Source organism: Cydia strobilella, chromosome 21, assembly GCF_947568885.1.
Source record: "Cydia strobilella chromosome 21, ilCydStro3.1, whole genome shotgun sequence".
Lineage (NCBI taxonomy): Eukaryota > Metazoa > Arthropoda > Insecta > Lepidoptera > Tortricidae > Cydia > Cydia strobilella.
The window spans coordinates 806278-826672 of NC_086061.1; the positions used below are offsets into that span (position 1 = coordinate 806278).

Genomic DNA, 20395 nt, shown 5'->3' on the forward strand with positions numbered 1-20395 from the left:
ATCCCGCAGATAACTGGCAAACAACCGGAGCAGCTTCGGCGAGAAGCCAACGCTACATAGCTTGCTCAACAGTATGTCGTTATCCACGCGATCGAAGGCCTTCTTAAAGTCGAAGTACAGCACGTCAACTTGTATTCCCTTATCTAAATGTTCAGAGACTGAGTCAACCAGAGTTAATAGGTTCGTTTCAACAGATCGCTTGGGCCTGAAGCCGTGCTGAGAATCGCATAGGTAAGGTTTTACTTGAGAAGCGACAAGTCTATTTATGATTGACTCAAACACTTTTGCAACTGAAGATAGAATGGCTATAGGGCGGTAATTCTCGACCTCTGACGTTTCACTCGATTTTGGGATGGGACGCACTCGTGTAATCTTCCATTGACTCGGGTACTCTCCAGAACCAAGAACCAAGTTGAAAATATGAAGTAGTGGCCCAGTTAGCCATTCCTTACACCCCTTGATAATAAATGCAGGTATGCCATCAGGGCCAGGGGAGCTCTGAGGTTTTAAATGAGCTATACCAATTATTAGATCCGCAAGGGATATCTCATTTACGTTTATGTAGTTTGAGTTACATGTTGAGTCATTACGGATAATGTTTTCATGGTCAAGGAGAGGTTCAGACAGAAGAAAAACACTTGAAAAAAAGTCTGAGAAGGCCTGGGCTGCTTCAACCCCTTCGTGCATCTTTCCCTTATAATTGACCTGCGATTCAAATCCTCCTTTAGATTTTAGACTGCTCACATGTTGCCAAAATGCCCTAGGTTCGGAAGTTATCTTGCTTTGGATACGACGGACATAAGTATCATAGGCTACTGTGGTTTTCGATTTTACAGCTGCCCTTAGCCTAGAAAAATCTTCATATACCGCACTGTCACCTGTTCGCTTCCATTCACGGTGAAGATGAGCTTTACGCCTAATATCCTTTATTAAATCGGCTGTAAACCATATTGGATAACGTGTACGCGCTTTCTCAGATCTGCATTTCCTAGGTATACAAATGTCGAATATGTTGTATATTATCTTATAAAAGTGCTCCAAAGCAGTGCTGACTTCGCGACTTTCAAGAACTTCTTCCCAAGACACTTCAGAAATCAGTTGGTAAAGGAGTGTATAGTTTCCTTTGGGGTAGTTCCAATCGAGTCTCGAGTCAACATTGCTTGGTTGCAGCTTAGCAGTAGCACTCTTGGCATCAACACAAGGAACAGAGATCTCAAGCGGAGGATGGTACGCATCGGGATACGGAACCAGTCCACACTCTTTAATTTCCGTTACAGTGACCCCACCTTCACGCCCACGCACCAGCACTACATCTAACACTATACAATTATTTTCTGGATCAACAAGAGTAGAACCTAAATCAACTTCAACTGAATGCTACTAAACAAAGCCCTCAATGTCAACCTCACGTGCAGAACATGTTGAACATATAATGTATACACTTTTTTGGGAAACAGGTTTTTCGTAAATTAATAAAAAAGTAAAAAATAAGACATGTTTTATTTTTCACAACTCTTTATTAACTTTAGTTTTGTCCGCCATGATCGTGATATCAGCAGCTTGAGCCTTGAACTGCAACTTGTAGGTACCTGGAAATTAGAAATTATCTTTTCAGTTTCATGTTGTATTTTGAATATAACTATGTATTTTTGTATGTATATGATTTATTGCTTGCAAGATGGTTATAAGTTACATATATGTATGTCTGTTTGTTGAATTTAACTTCAAATCAGTAAAACGGAGCTAGTAGCGGACAAGCTGTGTTAAACGGTTTGTCTTTAGATATTCTGGCCACATCATCACAGAAAATAAATAGGTAATAGTGACCCGACCACCAAAATGGACTTTTAAATATTCGTAGTAAAATAATATTAATTTTATACTTACATCGACGTGATCCTCACAGCAATATTGTGTGTAACACTTGAAGTATTCCATTCCACATTTACTTCACGACAACACCGTCTTTCACGTAGGTCTTCGCGGACTATAATTTTTGTAAATCATTCCCACAAGTGGAAACAAGGTTTTTGATATATTAAGCAATCAAAATCTACTGTTTAGGTATTAAAAATTATAAATCAAATCGTAAGAAACTAGCGGTTTAACTGAATTTTTTTATTATGACAATTGATGACAATGACATCTTTGACAATTACGTGAGTGACGGATTTATTTACTATAGTTCGATAACTTTTACTATACGATGACATTATTATATTCAGCCTTGCGAGAAGGTCAAACTAAGGTCATCAGTATATTTGTTGAAATATCTTCAATCCTCGATTATTATATCGCAGCAAATGTCGGAAACTGTTTAAAAACCTAATATCTCGAAATGGTTTTCGAAATAGAACATTTAAAAAAATGAACAATCCTAATTAGAGATTGGATTTTGCAAGTCGTGAGTGAGAAGTGCGACTGTGTGCACGTTTTCCCCCGCAAAAAATGGCAGAACGATTTGTACGGTAAGATATCGCTTGGGCTCCTCCCTTCCGACGTGTCGGAAGCCGGTGTTGCTCGAAGGGTTTGCCAGACTATAGTTAACTTCCGAATTTGACACTCTCTTTTTCGGACCTATCATTCTAGTTTCCTAACTGGCTTTGTGATACTCGTATGGCTCAATATAGATTAGCAAAAAAGTTTACAGTAGTACTACAGTCGCCATCAGATATGTCGGAGCGACCGAGGTGCTAAATATATCTGAACATGCACTCTAGCGCCTTGACAATAAAGGCGTGTTCAGATATTTGTGAGCTCCTTGGCCGCCCCGATATATCTGCGATATATGGCGACGGTACCATCGGGGTTGTTTATCCGTGGGTGTAATAACTCCTTAGAACGTAGTGGTTATATCCTTTTTGCTTAAAACTACTAATATCTGTGATCAAAGACAATTCAGTGCAGGTGACAGATTTGACGTGCGGTCTGCAGCCACAGTTGCAATAATACACCAAATACGCAAAAATGGCCATGCTACGTGCAGTCGGTCTTGTCATTCATTTTAGTATGGAAATTGACAATAACACCGACGTGTCGGAGCAGTAGTGCAGCTGCGGTCGGGAAAACGTTAAAATCACCATATTACGTGCAGTCGATATCGTCATTCATTTTACTATGGAAATTGACAATAACACCGACGCGTTTGGGCCGCCGCAGTAGTGTCGGAGCAGCAGTGCAGCTGCGGTTGGAAATGGACAGTCACCTTAAGAGAATGTCAAAGAGCGCAGAGATATCAAGAATAAGCCGTCTATCTTCGACTTTGTAGCCAAAACAGTTTAATGTAAGCAATAAAAGCAATCTTGACAAAAATAAATACAAACAAAATACTAAATACAAATACAGACGAACAAACACATGTACCTATCTACTTAATTGTAAACAAACAGGTTATAAGGGTGAAGTGCGAAGCACCGAGCACTCTACACGAAGTGGCAACCAATTTCAAAGCTTCATTGATTGCTAGGCTTCGTGAATTCTATTGAATACCTAGGGTACCTAGTAACAGTAGCCTAACCTTTCGCGCAAAAAAGGCATAATGGACGATGACTTGCGGAAAATATTCAGGGGAACTAATTAATGAACTAAAAATAAAAGCGTTCGTCACGTCTGGGCATTTTCCCTTAAAAGTGTACCATTTTGTTTCGAAAATCCATCAACTTTTGGGTTATTTCTACTCAGAATCAGGAGGACTCGATTTAAAAAGATAAAATAATATGTCCCCAAAAAATGACAGTTTTGTAACGCATTTTCACATACATTTTGTAAGGACCGTTACAAAACTGACTCCCAAAATTTGTATGAGAAACTGGGGGCACTGGGGAGTCTAAATAACCCAAAAGTTGATGGTTTTTCGAAAAAAAGTAAATGGTACCATTTTTTCTGAAATCGACTGTCTACTAAAATATACAGAAAAAAAAACAGAATGTAAGAAAATTAAAATCGTTAAAAAATCAGGTTATTTATTAGATATTTACAAGTATTTTTTAGAAGCTTAGCTATGCTATAACCATTAATACAAACTTTTATATTCATGTCATGCCACCATTAGTTTAATTAACCATGCTTTTAAGTCCATTACTTTATAGGTACCTACGTTAACTGTTTTAAGCATTCAACTGATTCAACATAGATTCAACTTAGGTATTTATAATCAAAAGTTTACTACATCTAAACGATTCACATCCTAATTGCGGTATTTTTTGCATTAAATCATTCAACAACTTTATGTGAGTCGTTCCGTTTAAAAGGGGACCATAGGATTGGTAGAGTCGGACAAAACTCTCCATGGTATTTACAATGACAAAGTATGGAACTGTCATCATTAATATTACATTTATGTCCTGTTCGTCAGTTCGAAGTTAGCATATACTGAATTTACTTAAGTATTCGTTCCATTTATAATTGTACACTTATATCATATCAAAGATAGATATAACTCCGTAATAGATGGATACAGTCTAAGGAAAAAACGTGCCTCGAAAATCAAGAAAATTTGATTCTCGTTCAGAGGGCGCTACTAGTTTTGGCCTACAGTCGTATAGATCGCGTTGACGGTTTCGTTTGTTATTTAACAATTTTAACGCATATCAGTGAAAGAACATGGGTCAAAATCATAAAAATAATTAATGCAAATAAAAAAAAAACATTTATCCATATTTAAATACACTTTATCGTATTTTTATAAATATTTATTTTTAGTTTTAAAGTGTGTCGACAGATGGCAGTGAATTTACTGGGGTTACAAAATTTACTATGACAGTACCGCTCTAGTATAAGTTACTCTATGATCATATGTATATCCGACACAAATGTATATGGGCCTGGCTGCATGTAGCGGCAGTCTCTTTCAAACTTTTTGATAAAAATAGTGGGGCATTGAACGTTCTAATTCACTACAGGAATGCTCCAATGACAGCATTGCAATCTCAAAAAACCGGCCAAGTGCTAGTCGGAATCACGCACGAAGGGTTCCGTACCATTAAGCAAAAAACGGCAAAAAAATCACGTTTGTTGTATGGGAGCCCCACTTAAATATTTATTTAATTCTGTTTTCAGTATTTGTTATTACAGCGGCAACAGAAATACATCATCTGTGAAAATTTCAACTGTCTAGCTATCACGGTTCATGAGATAGGTACAGCCTGGTGACAGACAGACAGACAGACGGACAGAGGAGTTAGTAATAAGGTCCCGTTTTTACCTTTTGGGTACGGAACCTTAAAAAATCGATAGTAACATGCGAGGGCCTACAATCTATCAATAAATGATTACTTACTTACTTACTTACTTACCTCGAAGCACGAAACTCAAAATTTATCGCTCGAATATGCAAGAGTGGGTAACGAAATTTTCGAGTTTCGTGTTTCGCGGGAGGCCCCCTGACGCCATAGTGACGTATGACGCTGCACCTGAAACGCTGCAGAGTAAAGGTGACATTTAGATTGCACGCGGCCACTGTATATGTGAATTTTCTTGACGTTCGCCGCCGCATTACTGCCGCGATTATGACGTGCAATCCGTCACACATTCTACCAAGAAAATTGACAGATACAGCGTCAACTATGTTTTGGCCAATAACTGTAGCGCCCTATTACTAGTTTACATCTTCAAAAGCGGTACTCTCTTCAGTTGCCTTTCGATCTGTCTGGTCGTCTTGTTCTTGAGCTGCGGTATATGGAACAAGCAGTACACCGCCCCAAACAGGTTGACGCCGACGAACATATAGAACATGGTGTACACGCCCATGTAGGCCTCGATATGAGGGAAGGAGTACACGTGCGCCAGTTTTATGAGCTGGGAGTACACGTACAGGAGGGCTAGCTGGTGTGATCGGATCTGAAGCAGAGGAGAAGAAAACAATTAATTTACATTGCCTTACCAAATGGTACCAGGGGTATGATAATAATGGTATTATTCGACTTCGACATGGCTGCCATATGACGAAAATAAAAGCTGATTATACCTCCAAACTTTTTATGCCTTATTTCAAGTGGTATTTAAGCATTTATGCTTTCATAAGAGGCCATTATAGTCACTAATCATAGCAAAAATGCTTAAAACTTAACTTAACTTTCTTAATCTAACACGACTAGACAAGATTTGCCCAGGCCGAAATTAATACCTATTTTTTGGATTTAAGTTCCTATCGACCGTCACGATTAGGTAATAACTAGCGATAATAGTGTAAAAGTTAAGGAAGAAAGGAGTGAGTGCTGAGGTGACGAAAGATAGAGGAGAATGGAAGAGAAAAACATGTTGTGCCGACCCCACATAACGTGGGATAATGGCAGGAAGAAGAAGAATAGTGTAAAAAGTTAGCTTCATCGAAAATTGAATGTAATATAGCGCAAATCAGCCGGGACATAACCCCACCTAAAGTCCTAAGACAACACAGCTATTTCTTGAAGTCCCCTTTGCGAACTCTCTACTAAATTGAGTAACGAACACGAAGGAATTCATTTCGGCTATAGAAATCCACTATTACCCAATTTTCCAACGCATGAAATATCTGACAATCCCATACGAGATCGCTCAATCGAGCGCAACATGAACGTAATTAGGATGCCCCGAATAGTGGTTTTGGCCGAATATCGAATATTCGGTCCCTCTCTCGGCCGAAGCGCCGAATATTCGAGGACCGAATGTTCCGTATAACATGCGAACATTTTGAGCCACGTTAATTATGAAAACTGTTCGCCAAACAAAGCACAACGTTTGCTAAGGTTTAACTTTTTTGCTCGGAACTAGTGAACGTAGAGTCAATGAAATCAGAACCATGATAAAAATAAAATTATTTGTAATCAACAAATGCTCAAATCAGGATCTTCGTATTTAACAACTTTATAAGAAAACATGTTAAAATTAAATATAGTGGTTTGCGGTTATTTTGATTGTGTAATTTTTCTGTTTAGGTAGGTGCAACAGATATTCGGCATTCGGCCGATTAGTAGGCAACATTCGGCCGAATACCGAATATTCGTCAAAATGGCCGAATAGGCGGAATACCGAATAGTTGCCGAATATTCGTGGCATCTCTAAACGTAATCGGTTTTAGCCCGTGGCATCAACATCAATCTTTCTGTCCACCGCCGCGATACATTCTTACTGAGTCGTGTATTGTGCTATTGAATATACAGCGCCAGCACTTTACGAGTATCACCCTGAAAATTTAGGTGCGACTATTCATCCCTATCCTCGCTAATTAGGGTTCCGTACCCAAAGGGTAAAAACGGGACCCTAGTCCGTCTGTCCGTCCGTCTGTCTACATTATTATTATTAATATTAATTAATAATTCGTAATTAATTAATTAATAACGCAATTATTTTATTTATACTACACAAATACAATATTTAAACTACATTACAAAAGTATAGTTAAACCAGTGACGGTTGTCTGGATATTCGAACCAAGTGATTTTGATGATACATCCGCAATCAGATATATCGGAGCGGCCGAGGTGCTCAAAAATATCTGAACACGCACTCTAATGCCTTCACAATATAGGCGTGTTCAGATATTTGTGAGCACCTCAGCCGCTCCGGTGTATCTGATGGCGACTGTACCAGGACAGGAGAAAAAAATGTGACGCGATTGTTACGATCACATATGAATACAAACACCACATATTATAGAAATTTTGCACAAAGCATCTGACAAAGAGGAATAGAGCCAACGCAAAGTTGAAATATAAGTAGTTCGTAGTACGTAGTTGTAATCATTTGAAAATGGCCTTTATTTTTAATATTTAAGAGAGCCAGCTAAGTTGCCAGTTTTAGTTGTTTTCTTCTAATAGAAGCTACAATTCTTAATTTTACAACACTTGATTAAATAATTGTGGTCAGGCTGTGTAAATTTACTCTAGCAATGCTATTCAGTTATCTCGCTGCCATGTACGTAAACCACAAGTTATTATAACGATTATTTAACGCAAATTTAATTATCCCTACACTATGCATTAACAGCTCTTAAATTACTGTATTGAGCATACTAGTCACGGAGCTGGTAAATTTACTACAAGTGGAATGTGCACTTCCAAAATATTGATATTTAGATAATAATTTAATGGCTATCGAATGTTGTTTGTAAATAAATCACGAAAGAGTAAAACGAGCCCAAAGAATGTAACGTGGCAAACTAACTTTGTCTGTCTGTCTGTTATCTCTTTAAGCTTAATCCGGAGAATATAAGAAGACCAGTCAGCCAGTAGGCCAGGTAGATAAGAATAAGTATATTCTTTTGATTTTTGTGACCATCAAGTTAATATACAGTTGGAAACTAAAATACTATTTAAATAATAAAGATTATTTTCTTCTACAATAGGTAAAAGAAAGCTTGCGAGTACCCGTGTATGTAGTCCGTCATGTAACTCACCTCACAGTTAAATAGCTCCGTTATCACAAGCGCGGGTAGCCCCCAAACCACGCCGTACGCTGCTACGAGTACGCCGAGCGCGGCCACGGGTACCCAACGGAACGTGTACACCGTCAGATCGGCCTGCGTATACACCGCCAGCGTGCCCATTGACACGGCCATCACGAAGAATGCGCTGGTTAGGAGGTACTAAAACAAAAGTTCAAAATATAGGAGGAAATAAAGTTATGGTTTTATCTCTCTATGACAAATTAAAGTCAGACAGGGTTGAAATATAGGCAGAGGGCTCGCTACGACAAACTGATTTCATAACACGCCAATTTCCTGGTGTTTTACGTGTGATATTTACGCACACATTCACAACTTGAAGGCTAAGCGGGGAATGGCTCAAACCCTATAGATAAGTATGTGTGCGTGAGAAATCAGCTTGCCGTGAAGTCACAGTTTTGTTTTATCAACCCTAACCTGTCTATCTGTCAAATCTAAAAGAGAGAGAGAGATGAGTGGTACGTCAAAATATGCCGACTTTCGCAGATCAAAAGTATACAATAGACTTACATTTCTTTCCATTACTCGTATGACAACTGTACATAGCAAACTGCCAGCGCAGAAGCAAGCCAGCGTGAGCACCCTGTCAGGATCTGCCGGTGACCCCAGCTGAACCAGAGTCTTGTGCTGATCCAAGAAGATGATACTGCCACTCAGGATCATGGTGCTGTGCAGGACCAGGCCGATTTTTGTAGTGTCGCGCCATATCGGGTTTTTAACTGCGAAAAGATGAATGGGTCCTAATCAATATACGAGACTAAAGGTTGCATCAATAGAACTTATGCCACCATTGCTTTAGTGCAAGAAATAGTTGTACAGTCAATTGTAAAAATATGGGTGCACACATCATACTCAAAAATATGTTCCATAACTTATGTCAGCGAGTTAAGAACTATGGGACATACATATTTTTGAGTATGATGTGTGCACCCATATTTTTACAATTGACTGTACAGCGAGTTATATAATTGCTGTATAAATGGAATTCATTCACACAGTGGCCAGCACTAACCTTTTGCAGCTGCTTATACAGTCAGCTAGTTGACTTCCCCCGTTAACGAATGTCTATGCAGGGGGTCAGTTATTGGTGGTAGGAAACCTTTTAACCTTTTCGCCGCCAATGACTTAATAATTTTAAAGTCAGAACATTTCGTGCCCCACATGCCACGACTACATAATTAAGTCGTGGTTTTGGTCAGGTTTGTTTACGTGCAATTTATTGTGTACTAGCGACCCGCCCCGGATTTGCACGGGTTGTTCAAGTAATTTACACAAAACCTTTACAAATTATACATATACCTTCCTCTTGAATCACTCTATCTATTAAAAGAAAACCGCATCAAAATCCGTTGCGTAGTTTTAAAGAGCTAAGCATACATAGGGACAGACGGACGGACAGACAGCGAAAAGGGACTTTGTTTTATACTATGTAGTGATTCGACATGGCGTTGATGGCACTTTATTACTTCACTAGCTGTGCCCGCGGCTTCGCCTGCGTGGAATTCGGTCTGTGTCAGTAAGCGGCTAATTCACCCCTAATTATTCTCCCTCTCCCCTAGAGGCGGAACTTGAAGTAAAGTTGACAGATGGATACGCTAGAGGACTGTAGTCCAGATAAAATATTTTACAATTAGGTACCACTAAATAAAACTACACTCCAAAATCAATTTTTTTTGTTACTTCATTGCCGTGGCGGCGTAAAGGTTAGCTAACTAACCTAAAATAACCACAATAGAATGCTGACATGTGTGATTGGGGGTCATGACATTGATTGATGAAATTCAAAAGCCCAAAACATTGATTTATAGTTGGTTGCTTGGTAGTTAGGAATTTAGGTAAACTGCCACCAAAACTGTATATTTATCCTGCAGGCGGTAATTCGCCCTCTACAGAAGGGTCTACGTAAAAAGTGATGTCTAAGATAGCTCAAGAACGATTTAGTACGGTTACACTTACAACTTACTTATTGTTATCGTATGCAATTTCCCCGCAGCTCTCGCCCGGTCGCTTTCATCCTTCAAGCTTGCGACTTCTTGTAACACGGTCGGGTGCTCAAGCGGCAGGCATTTTAATCTAGACACTGTTAGTTTTGCTCGCTGAAAGAAAAAACTATATAATTTCTTAGTAGTAAAACCTCCATAGTGACTCCTAACCGTGACGACGTGATTGCCAACAGGTTTCTAAGAATAAAAGTTTTTGGAAAATGTTCATTTTTGTTACAAGCTTTTATAGCTGACTGTACTTTTCTTTCCACAAGCAACAAATATTCATCGAGACGATTTTATTAACCCCAAACATAATTACTTTGCGTTTGAGCTCTGGTCAGAATCATAAGAAATTCTAGTTTGTATAATCAGAGCCCGTAGTGTAAATTTCATTCGATAGCGTGACGAGCGTTCGCGTTTGCGTTGTGTCAATTTTTTGTGTGGGATTTTGAACAGCGCGCCAAGCGGGACGTTTTGGAAACTCAAAATCCCGTACAAAATCACACTTAACGCAAACGCGTACGTCACATGACTTATATCATGTGATTTGATGTGATACAGTGATACAGTGATACAGTACTTTATTGGTAAAATAAACATATACAATTACATGTGATTTTTGATGTGATTTGTGTGTGACATGTGTACAGAACAAAACATGTCTTATATCACATAATTAATTGCAGTTTAAAATAATATCATAATTAACTGGACACCACTGGCTCTCCTGCCAAAGGAGCACCGGTCGCTTCTCTAGACACGCCGCGCTTAACGACATTCTCCGCTGGTCTTTTGCCAGCGTCAACATGCCAGCTCTACTTGAGCCCCCCGGCATTTTAAGAAACGATGGTAAGAGACCGGACGGAATGACTCTTATTCCGTGGAAGATGGGACGGGTGCTGGTGTGGGACGCCACCTGCGTAGACACTCATCCCCGTCTCATCTCCACCGCACGGTCGGAGGTCTCTAAGGTCGGCGCGGAGGCAGAAGCGGCCGAAAAATTAAAAATATCTAAATGTAGGGGTCTCGGCGCCGAATACAATTTCGTACCTTTTGGCGTTGAGACCCTTGGCCCGTGGGGTCCAAGCGCCCTAAAGCTTATTAAGGAACTGTCCAAAAGGTTGGCAGAGGTCACCGGTGACCGCAGAGCTGGCAGCTTCCTCGCTCAAAGAATTAGTCTAGCGGTACAGCGAGGAAATGCTGCCATCATCTGCGGCACCATGCCGCAGGGAGATATCTTTTAGTATTTTATTTTAAGGTTAGTATTATTTATTTTTAGATATAGCTTTTAAGTTTTATGTAATGTAATATACTTAATTTAATTTTTATTATACTGCAGTTAAACTTGACTCACCTCATGATTCCCTTTCATGACCAAATAACTCGGGGACTCCACCAGACAGAACACCGTGATCAATTGAACCACCACAAGAGCCACCATCATAAACATCAGCTCGTCCAAATCCGTAACCAGTCTCATCAGATACCCCGCTGCCGTCATTGGCATGAACAGAGAGAGAGCGAACCCTCTGTTTTGTATGGAACTGATTTCTCGGATGTAAATCGGGAAGATGGTATACAGGCCACCTGATGATATACCAGCTAGTATGTGTAGAGCTATGATGTTGATTTCATTGACGTCCAGAAGAAGGGGTATGCAGGATATCTGAAAAATAATGTATAAGTGTGAAGCTGTTCCTTTGCCATAAAGTAAATCCGGTATCCTGGTAAAAAATAAATAAATAAATAAAACGTTCAGGGAAACTGGCGTGTTTCCTGTGAACATTAAGACCCACTTGCACCATCCCACTAACCCGGGGTTAACCGGTTAAACCGTTAATCAATGTCCACAGGTAAGACTTGAAACATTAACTGTCGCTGAAAAAGTTTTTGAACCTTAACTGAGTAATATCATTGAAGAGTTCTCATGGAAGTTGAGTGCATTCTTCATTTATAAAGCTCATTCATTCCTTTAAAAACATTTTATTTTGAGTTGGAAGTAGCTTTTAAGTTAAAAGAAAAAGCGAATACTTTTACATAAATATAGTTATTTGTTATACAAGGGTGCAAAGTTGTATTTTACCAGCGAGTGTGGAATTGAAACACGAGTAAGTGAAAGGATTCTATTGTTGAACCACGAGCGAAGCGAGTGGTTCTAAAATAGAATCCTGAGCGTAGCGAGTGTTTCAACACACGAGAAGTAAAATACATTTGCACCCGTGTGTAACACAAAACTTTTCACCTCACTATAGCGAGGAAAGTGCAACATCCACAGACGTTAGATCATCTTCATCACTGGAATCACTATTTTTTTTACGATATTATAACAATAAACTCTGGAAATTCTGTATTTTTACGTGAGAAGTTTTAAAGTAAAAATTTTGTTGACAATGTTGACATTTCTGACGTATGAAATGTCAATGATGCGTTTTAATATTGCGCGTTATTTAACATCATTATTAGAAAACAAACGTTTCTTATGGAATTTTAAGGTTTATGACTTAAAATCAGTAAATAAAGCTAAATTTGGTATTTTTTATTAAATTCTCAAACCATTTATTTAATGATAATTAATATCGAACGAACCATTATTATGAGCGTTTTACGTTTTTGTTATCTGTCAAGCTACTTAAACACGCTCCATCCAAGGTCAAATTACTTTCCCCACTAGTGGATAAAATGCGTTTTTCCCCGCTGGTTTTAAAGGATAAAAGACGGCTTTCCGAGATAGTGAGGGGAAAAATATATTTTTTTTTTAAAGTATTACCAAAAGAACAAGTGACTAGCACTAACAGGTTGCCACACATTTCTGGGTCTTACCTCAGTCAGAACGGTATCTTGGTACGTGTCATTCAATTATATCTTTGACGATGATTTAGTCAGTGTCAAAGTGAGATCCTCGTGACGTGAGATCGAAACAATATTTTAGGTTATAAATTAATTTCAACCAGTGTACAGTATAAAACGATAAATTATGGCCCTAGCCAGACACAGGTTGAAGGTAGAGAATATATCAAAAGTGTTCTCGTAAAGTATGACGTTGTTCAGTAGTTAATTTTAGTAAAGTGATATATAGCTGGTCTTTACAAGCCAATATGGATTGCCGAGTATTGAGTAAAGAATGGTTAACCGCGTTTCAAGAATTCTTCATTAGCTGCGCACTTCCAAGTTAGTTCACTGCATAAAAAGCTATCAATCACTTTAAACAACATTATTTATTGAGCAAAAAATATTCTCGAGACGACTTCCCCATTTTGAAGTTTAATCGGAAATACCGCTTGTCCTAAAATCTACGACTGCTTCCCGGTCATGTCAGATGACATTAATCAATTGGTAGTAACAGGAGTCAGGTAAAGCGGAAACAACGACGGTAAATCCCTATAACCAGAGATATATGGAACTCCGAATAAGATAAGTAAAGTATAAGAATAAAACGTGCCTCGGAAAAGCAAGAAAAATCTATGCTCGAATATATGGCGGCATACCTTTGGCCTATACTCGTCTAGTGGCATCACCGATTGATATTTAACAATTTTAACACATATCAGTGAAAGAACATGGGTCAAAGTCATATGGCGTTCTAAAAAAAAACCATTTATCTATACACTTTTTTTAATATTTCCGTTCCGTACCTAAAGGGTAAATACAGGACCGTATTACTAAGACTCAGTCGTTTGTCTGTCCGTCCGTCTGTCACCAGGCTGTATCTCATGAACGGTGATAGCTAGACAGTTGAAATTTTCACAGATGATGAATTTCTATTGCCGCCATAACAACAAATACTAAAAACAGAATTAAATAAATATTTAAGTGGGGCTCCCATAAGAAACGTGTTTTTTTTTGCTGTTTTTTGCGTAATGGTACGGAACCCTTAGTTCACTAGTCCGACTCGCACTTGGCCGGTTTTTTTTAATGCTGTGTCGATAAATTTACTTTAACAATAACCCTCTATACACTCTCTTCTCTTTGCTATAACCAACCGATGCCACAAATTATTTGAGCAAGTTCTGACGCGCAATCATGTCACGACTCTGAACCCATTACAGTACAATATTCTAGACAACAGACCGTTAATTGAGATTCATGAAATTGTGTTAGTGTTTCAATTCAAATACTATTCTATTGTACAATAAATAGTTTATTTTGAAATCGCCTTTTTGTATAACAGATTTTGTTACTTTAATTTATCAGGGCGTAAATTGGATTTGTATTCGATAGTACATTGTGAAACATGGGGCGTAAGTTAAATAATGCAAACGAGAGTAAAGTGAAATCGCGACGGCTTGCCGGACCGAATTATAGACTCGAGTTTGCTATTATTACGCCCCGACTTACACAATGTTTTTCATCACTTCAGAATTTCCTAGGGAAAACGCTTTTTCTATAGTTCCCGCTAAGCCTGCGTGTAATTCCACATTTTCTGAGCGAGTGTGATGAAAAATATTTTCAATATAACACTTTAAACTCTCTCGTTTTGTACAGATAATTAACGTTTAAATTTAAATATTAATTGATCACAGCTAGTGCAACCTAGCTGAAACGTCTGTAAAAAGGTAAAATAATGAAATTTAATCGCGTTAGACCTGTTAATGACATTAATTAAAGTATTTTCAGACCAGAGCCCAGCCGAGCGTACAACATACCTAGCTACATATAAGTATATGCAAGCAGCTACTTATGTTACATATGCGTACCTATTTAACTTTATTGATCTATATCAGAGAATCTCATTACTTTCAAACCAAGTTCAATGACACTATTCTTGCACTTTATCAGGCATACTATTAACGTGCAAACTATCAGCTAAAACGTACTTCGGAATGTCGGTCAACCTATTTATTGAATCCAACTCGCAGTTAAGAAGTGGCGGAGCATCGTTTTTAAGGGCGGTTTCAGACTAGCGTTTGATACGCACCTGTTTACTCGTTGTTGGAAGCGCGTGTAGGCGCGTATAGACCAAATGTAGTGCACGCGTGTAATCGCGTACCGCCGAAACGACCGTACACTCGCAGAAAAATACGTTAATGTGAAACTGCTCTAAGTAACATTTTATACACCTCTATCTAATAAATTAATTCAAACCTTGGATCAGCTTTTCAATTGCCCAAATCATAAACAATACCTAAGACTCACCCCTTGCACTAAACTGACGATGAATATGCCGACCTTCCGCCCGAACCTCTCTATCACGCAACACAGCACCGGCGCCGCCGCCGCGGCCGCCAGCACGTACGCCGTGGTCCCCCATGTCACCTGGGTGCCGGGCACGTGGGCGCCAGGTGCCTGGGACCCGAAGTTGCCAGCGTGCACGGTCGATGTTAGTGCGTCAGCTTCAATTCCTTGGGTGAAGAATGGAATGCTGGCTGAAAATAAATTTGAACTGCTGAGATGTTACATTGTATTCAATTCGCGCTAGACCAGAGATAATCATGACCATTCCAATAACCCATGATGTAAAAATCTTCTGAGACATGATACACTAGTTCAAAAACGTCTCGATCTTTCTTAGGGTTGGTCTCGGATAAAAATAATTCTGGTACAGACCAATAGCTATTTCTTTTACAAGGGGGCAAAGTTGTTGTTTAACCTCTCGTGCTAATATTGATATCCGAGCAAGCGAAAGATTCCCAAATTGCACCACGAGCGTAGCGAGTGGTTCGGAAAATGGAATCTTGAGCACTAACTTTATTGAAATGCCCCAATATCCAGAAATATACAGCTCCAATGTGTGCTCAGCACATAATTAAAAACCGGCCAAGTACGAGTCGGACTCGCACACGAAGGGTTCCGTACAATGACGCAAAAAAACGGCAAAAAAATCACGTTTGTTGTATGGGTGAAAATTTCGGCTGTCTAGCTATCACTGTTCATGAGATACAGCCTGGTGACAGACGGACAGACAGACAGACTTAGTAATAGGGTCCCGTTTTTACCCTTTGGGTACGGAACCCTAAAAAATAGATGTTTATGAGCGGTTGCCTTGCACAGGTGCATTTGAAGGTCTGTAAGTGTCATTCAGAACTAATGCCGCCTAATTCTCCGGTCAACACAAATTGAGAGTCTCCTGCTGTAATCTGGAGCAATTGCCGGCACTTAACAAGCCGCCATGCTTCATTCAATTCTATTCTTAAACAGATATTGACTTGTCGAACTATATTTTTCAATAACCCGTAACCCTTAAAGTTGTAATTACTAATCATAACCAAACAGCACTGGTAGCCGAGCGGGTAAAGCGTGTTGAATGCAAAACCGTTGGCCATGGGTTTTGAGTAGCAATAGGGTTCTCGGTACTTATGTATAAAATAACATAAAGAAGAAAAGAAAGAAAAGTCGTTTATTCCATAAAGCGCACATACAAATGACAAGAAGATGAAAGAAAGAAGAAAAACACATCAACAACAATACAAAAACGACAAACAAAATTATATACAAACAAACAGAAAATTGCACATTGGGTCCAGCAATGTGTGCAGTAAGTAGAAGACTTTGACTCAGCATTTAGTTAGTATTCGGTGAAATACAAAATCCTAAATAAGTACCATGAACATTAAATTTGTGAACAAACCTAAAAACTAGATGGCACAGATCGAGGCAAATTTTAAAACGTATTATTTAAGTTTTAAGATTTGCCTCCGATGTTTCGAGGATGGCGTTGTCCCCGTGGTCTCGGAGAAACATCGGAGGCATATCTTAAAACTTAAATACGCGATTACGTCCCGTTTTAATAATGTGTAGAAATCGTTAAAGTTTAAATCAGTATGATGGCACAGAGTTGACACGGAAGACGATCAATTGGAAAAAGTCTAGGTACAACATCAATCTACCAGCTCAACGCGAGTTGAATCTTTTAATGCAGACTATGGCGACAATATATTAAACTAGAATTACAAAGTCTTCTTCTTCTTCTTTGCCATGTCCCGTTATTTGGGGTCGGCCCTCCTCGTTCGAAGGCGCCAGGTTTTTCTGTCCTGGGTTGTCGGTATGTTGTATGTTAGTGGATATGGTAGTGTTAAAATTACAAAGTCTACTTTTAATTTTATTTTGGCTATACAGGGTGAAATTGTTATCTCTGACCAAACTGAGGAGTGAATACTTAACAACTTTTACCCCGAAATCGCGAAAAAAAAATCAGCTGGTCTATAGAAAACATTGACTGATTCACCAAAATGTATGAGACGGCAGATTACAAAAGCTAGCGCCGCATTTCTTATAGCAAAAGACTAATTTATAATTTAAATTTTACTACCCTTACAGTGTCGCTAGTCTAATTTACAAGATAAACAATTATGAAACTCGTGAACGATACAAAGTCACTTGAAAATAACGACGAAGTTCGTACACAACAGTATTTATTAACATTCATTTTAACTTTGCTCTGTACTCGTATTATCAGGGCAGATAAGATTCACGATGTCATCCTAAGAAGGCAGAGACAAAAGATTAGAGTATAAACTAAACAAACGAGTAAAAGACTTCTTTACAAAGAGAATAAACTAGTGGCTCGGTGAGCCGTAGACATCGCGATAAGCTTAAAAATTTAAAAATAAATAACATTTACCTTCTTCTTTGGGTCATTATCTCAGGGAACTCACAATAGTCTTAAGCGCCTTAGATCCTACTGGCGCTTAAGTCCTTTATACTAATTTTTGCTATTTTGAACTTTAAGAAAAAGGTAACGACAAAAAAAATATCTAACTACCGAACCTGCTCACAAATTTTGGTTGAGAATAAAATAAACCTGCAGAGAATATCCAGACGTAAGAAATCATTTTTGCCCAAGCTGACACGGAGACCTTTGCTAACGCTCGGTCAATAAATATACGTGACGCATTTAAAAAGGCCCACTGACTATCAGTCCGCCGGACGATATCGACCTGTCAGTTAGAATTAGAACAAAAATTTGACAGTTCCGAACAACTGACAGGCTGATATCGTCCGGCGGACTGATAGTCAGTAGGCCCCTTAAGTATATTTTCAACGAGTCTTTTTCAAGGTAATTCTACTACCTTTGTGAATGTCGTGGGTATAGTTTTGTTTTCATGTACCTACATGTTTATATTGATCATGCATTTGGTTTGTCGATGCCCGTAAATACGTAGGTACAGTAAAGTGTAAAAATATGGGTGTAGACAACTCAAAAATATGTCCCATAGTTCTTAATTCGCTGACATGGGACATATTTTTGAGTTGTCTACACCCATATTTTTACACTTGACTGTACCTACCTAATATTAATAGCTTGGCATAACCGGATTATCATCGTCACGCCGAGTAGGTATTAAATGGAACTATGGTAAATCCCTTGACGAACTATCATCCCCATTTCAATCCTCTAATGCGAAGGTTTCTCAGCGAGAGCCCTATTTTGAATTACCGTTTACTTAGATAATTGTGATCCACAAGTTCCATTCCAACTATATTCCTAGCTTGTTGTATAATATTATTATCTATCTGAAGGATAATTTCGTTTTAAAGCGCATATGTGTATAATTCTTTGACAAGTAAGTAAGTAAGCAAGTAAGTGAGTTCGTAGACGTTAATATTGTAGTTTTCCTTTTTAAATATTATTATACCTTCTGTAAGTTTGTCCATCTACCTAATTCGAATTTTCCACTCATGAACTCTAAGGTTAGCTGGAAGAGATCCCTTATAGGGATAAGTTCGCTTTTGTACCTAAATTTATATGAATTTAATGTTAACCATTTTTTTTGTACAATAAAGTGATTTACTACTACTACTAGGCAGATTTTGGAACTCTTTAAACTTATCCGCTACGGTATCCAAAAAACCGGACAAGTGCTAGTCGGACTCGCCCACCGAGGGTTCCGTACTTTTCAGTATTTGTTGTGACAGTGGCAACAGAAATACATCATCTGTGAAAATTTCAACTGTCTAGCTATCACGGATCTTGAGATACAGCCTGGTAACAGTCAGACGGACTGACAGACAGACGGACAACGGAGCCATAGTAATAGGGTCCCGTTTCTACCCTTTGGGTACGGAAACCTAAAAAAGGATTTTAAAGAAGGTAACAGAAAGAGAAAATAAAATAAAATCAAAACATACCTATAAAAGAAAACAGTAGTTCTTTCCAAACACTTCCTTTGCTAACATCCTTATTTATTTCCACATCATGACTTTTTATTGTATACACCATTTTAAATAATATCACAGCACTTATTTATAAAATAACAAAAGAGGTATTATTTTCATTCAACTCCTTTTATAACTATTTTCACAGCACTATTTACCTATCACCTTCAATCGAATAACGACTTAAAGTCAGTGCACTTCGGCTTTAATTCCAACGATACTGAGAAGCTTTTTATTTACATTGGAAAACAAGCTCTAATCAGCAGGAAATAAATTCTAAACCGCTCGTCGCTATCTAGAGTTAAAGATTTCTCTTGTTCCAGCGTTGTTTTGATGCTATTTTGAACTTTGTGTCTTGGTGATAAGAGAACACGTCCGTCGCAGGCGAGATTGTGGAGCAATCTGTGTCAATAGTGCTGTGAACGTGAGGCAGGCGGCGTGAGTGATAACGGTCTAGAAATCTTTCAGGCGCTGTTTATCTTCGCGGTTAAAGTAAGGCCAGCGCACATATACTCGCTACGCTATACGGCGCGAAGCTGTGTTAACCGATGGAGATCCGAGATAGAGATCTCAGACATATTTTCAAGCTCTGTTGCTTCTAAGGTTGAACTTCTTATTTGCGCGGTGCTGTATTTAAACGCACCTATGCCATGTCTGATCAGATTTTTGAGCTTAAGGCCGTTCCATCAGTTTGCCGCTGTCTCTGTCACATTTCGCAAGAAAGAACGGGAAAGATCATGCGCTCCAAGTGTCAATTTTGATCGAATTTTGTCAATTTTTATTTATTTTAAAAACGTTACCCTACAATATCGAAATTCGAAAGCTATGAAATTACTATTTAAGTTAAGATTGTTTTTTCTTCTTTTTTTGTTTATAGTATCACATAATAAATAAC

The 20395-nt window shown here is 38.6% G+C and overlaps 1 protein-coding gene across 1 annotated transcript; it reads right to left on the minus strand.

Annotated features, from left to right (window-relative positions):
- Nucleotides 1-3945: 3945 nt before the first annotated feature.
- On the minus strand, nucleotides 3946-19988 carry LOC134751060 (solute carrier family 2, facilitated glucose transporter member 2-like). The gene is made up of 7 exons (XM_063686401.1): nucleotides 19474-19988; nucleotides 15541-15770; nucleotides 11762-12073; nucleotides 10386-10518; nucleotides 8933-9141; nucleotides 8375-8563; nucleotides 3946-5838 (listed from the first exon to the last, which is right to left on the minus strand). Exons 1-7 carry the CDS (start codon nucleotides 19562-19564, stop codon nucleotides 5602-5604), a joined length of 1401 nt encoding a protein of 466 aa, XP_063542471.1. The 5' UTR covers nucleotides 19565-19988; the 3' UTR covers nucleotides 3946-5601.
- Nucleotides 19989-20395: the final 407 nt, after the last annotated feature.

Excerpts from the sequence above, each read along its gene's own strand:
- LOC134751060 (XM_063686401.1), bottom strand. The coding sequence starts at position 19,564 with ATGGTGTATACAATAAAAAGTCATGATGTGGAAATAAATAAGGATGTT. Across the intron at positions 10,519-11,761 it reads TCATGAAAGGGAATCATGAG|CGAGCAAAACTAACAGTGTC; the intron begins GTGAGTCAAGTT and ends TTTTTCTTTCAG. Across the intron at positions 5,839-8,374 it reads CGGAGCTATTTAACTGTGAG|ATCCGATCACACCAGCTAGC; the intron begins GTGAGTTACATG and ends CCTCTGCTTCAG.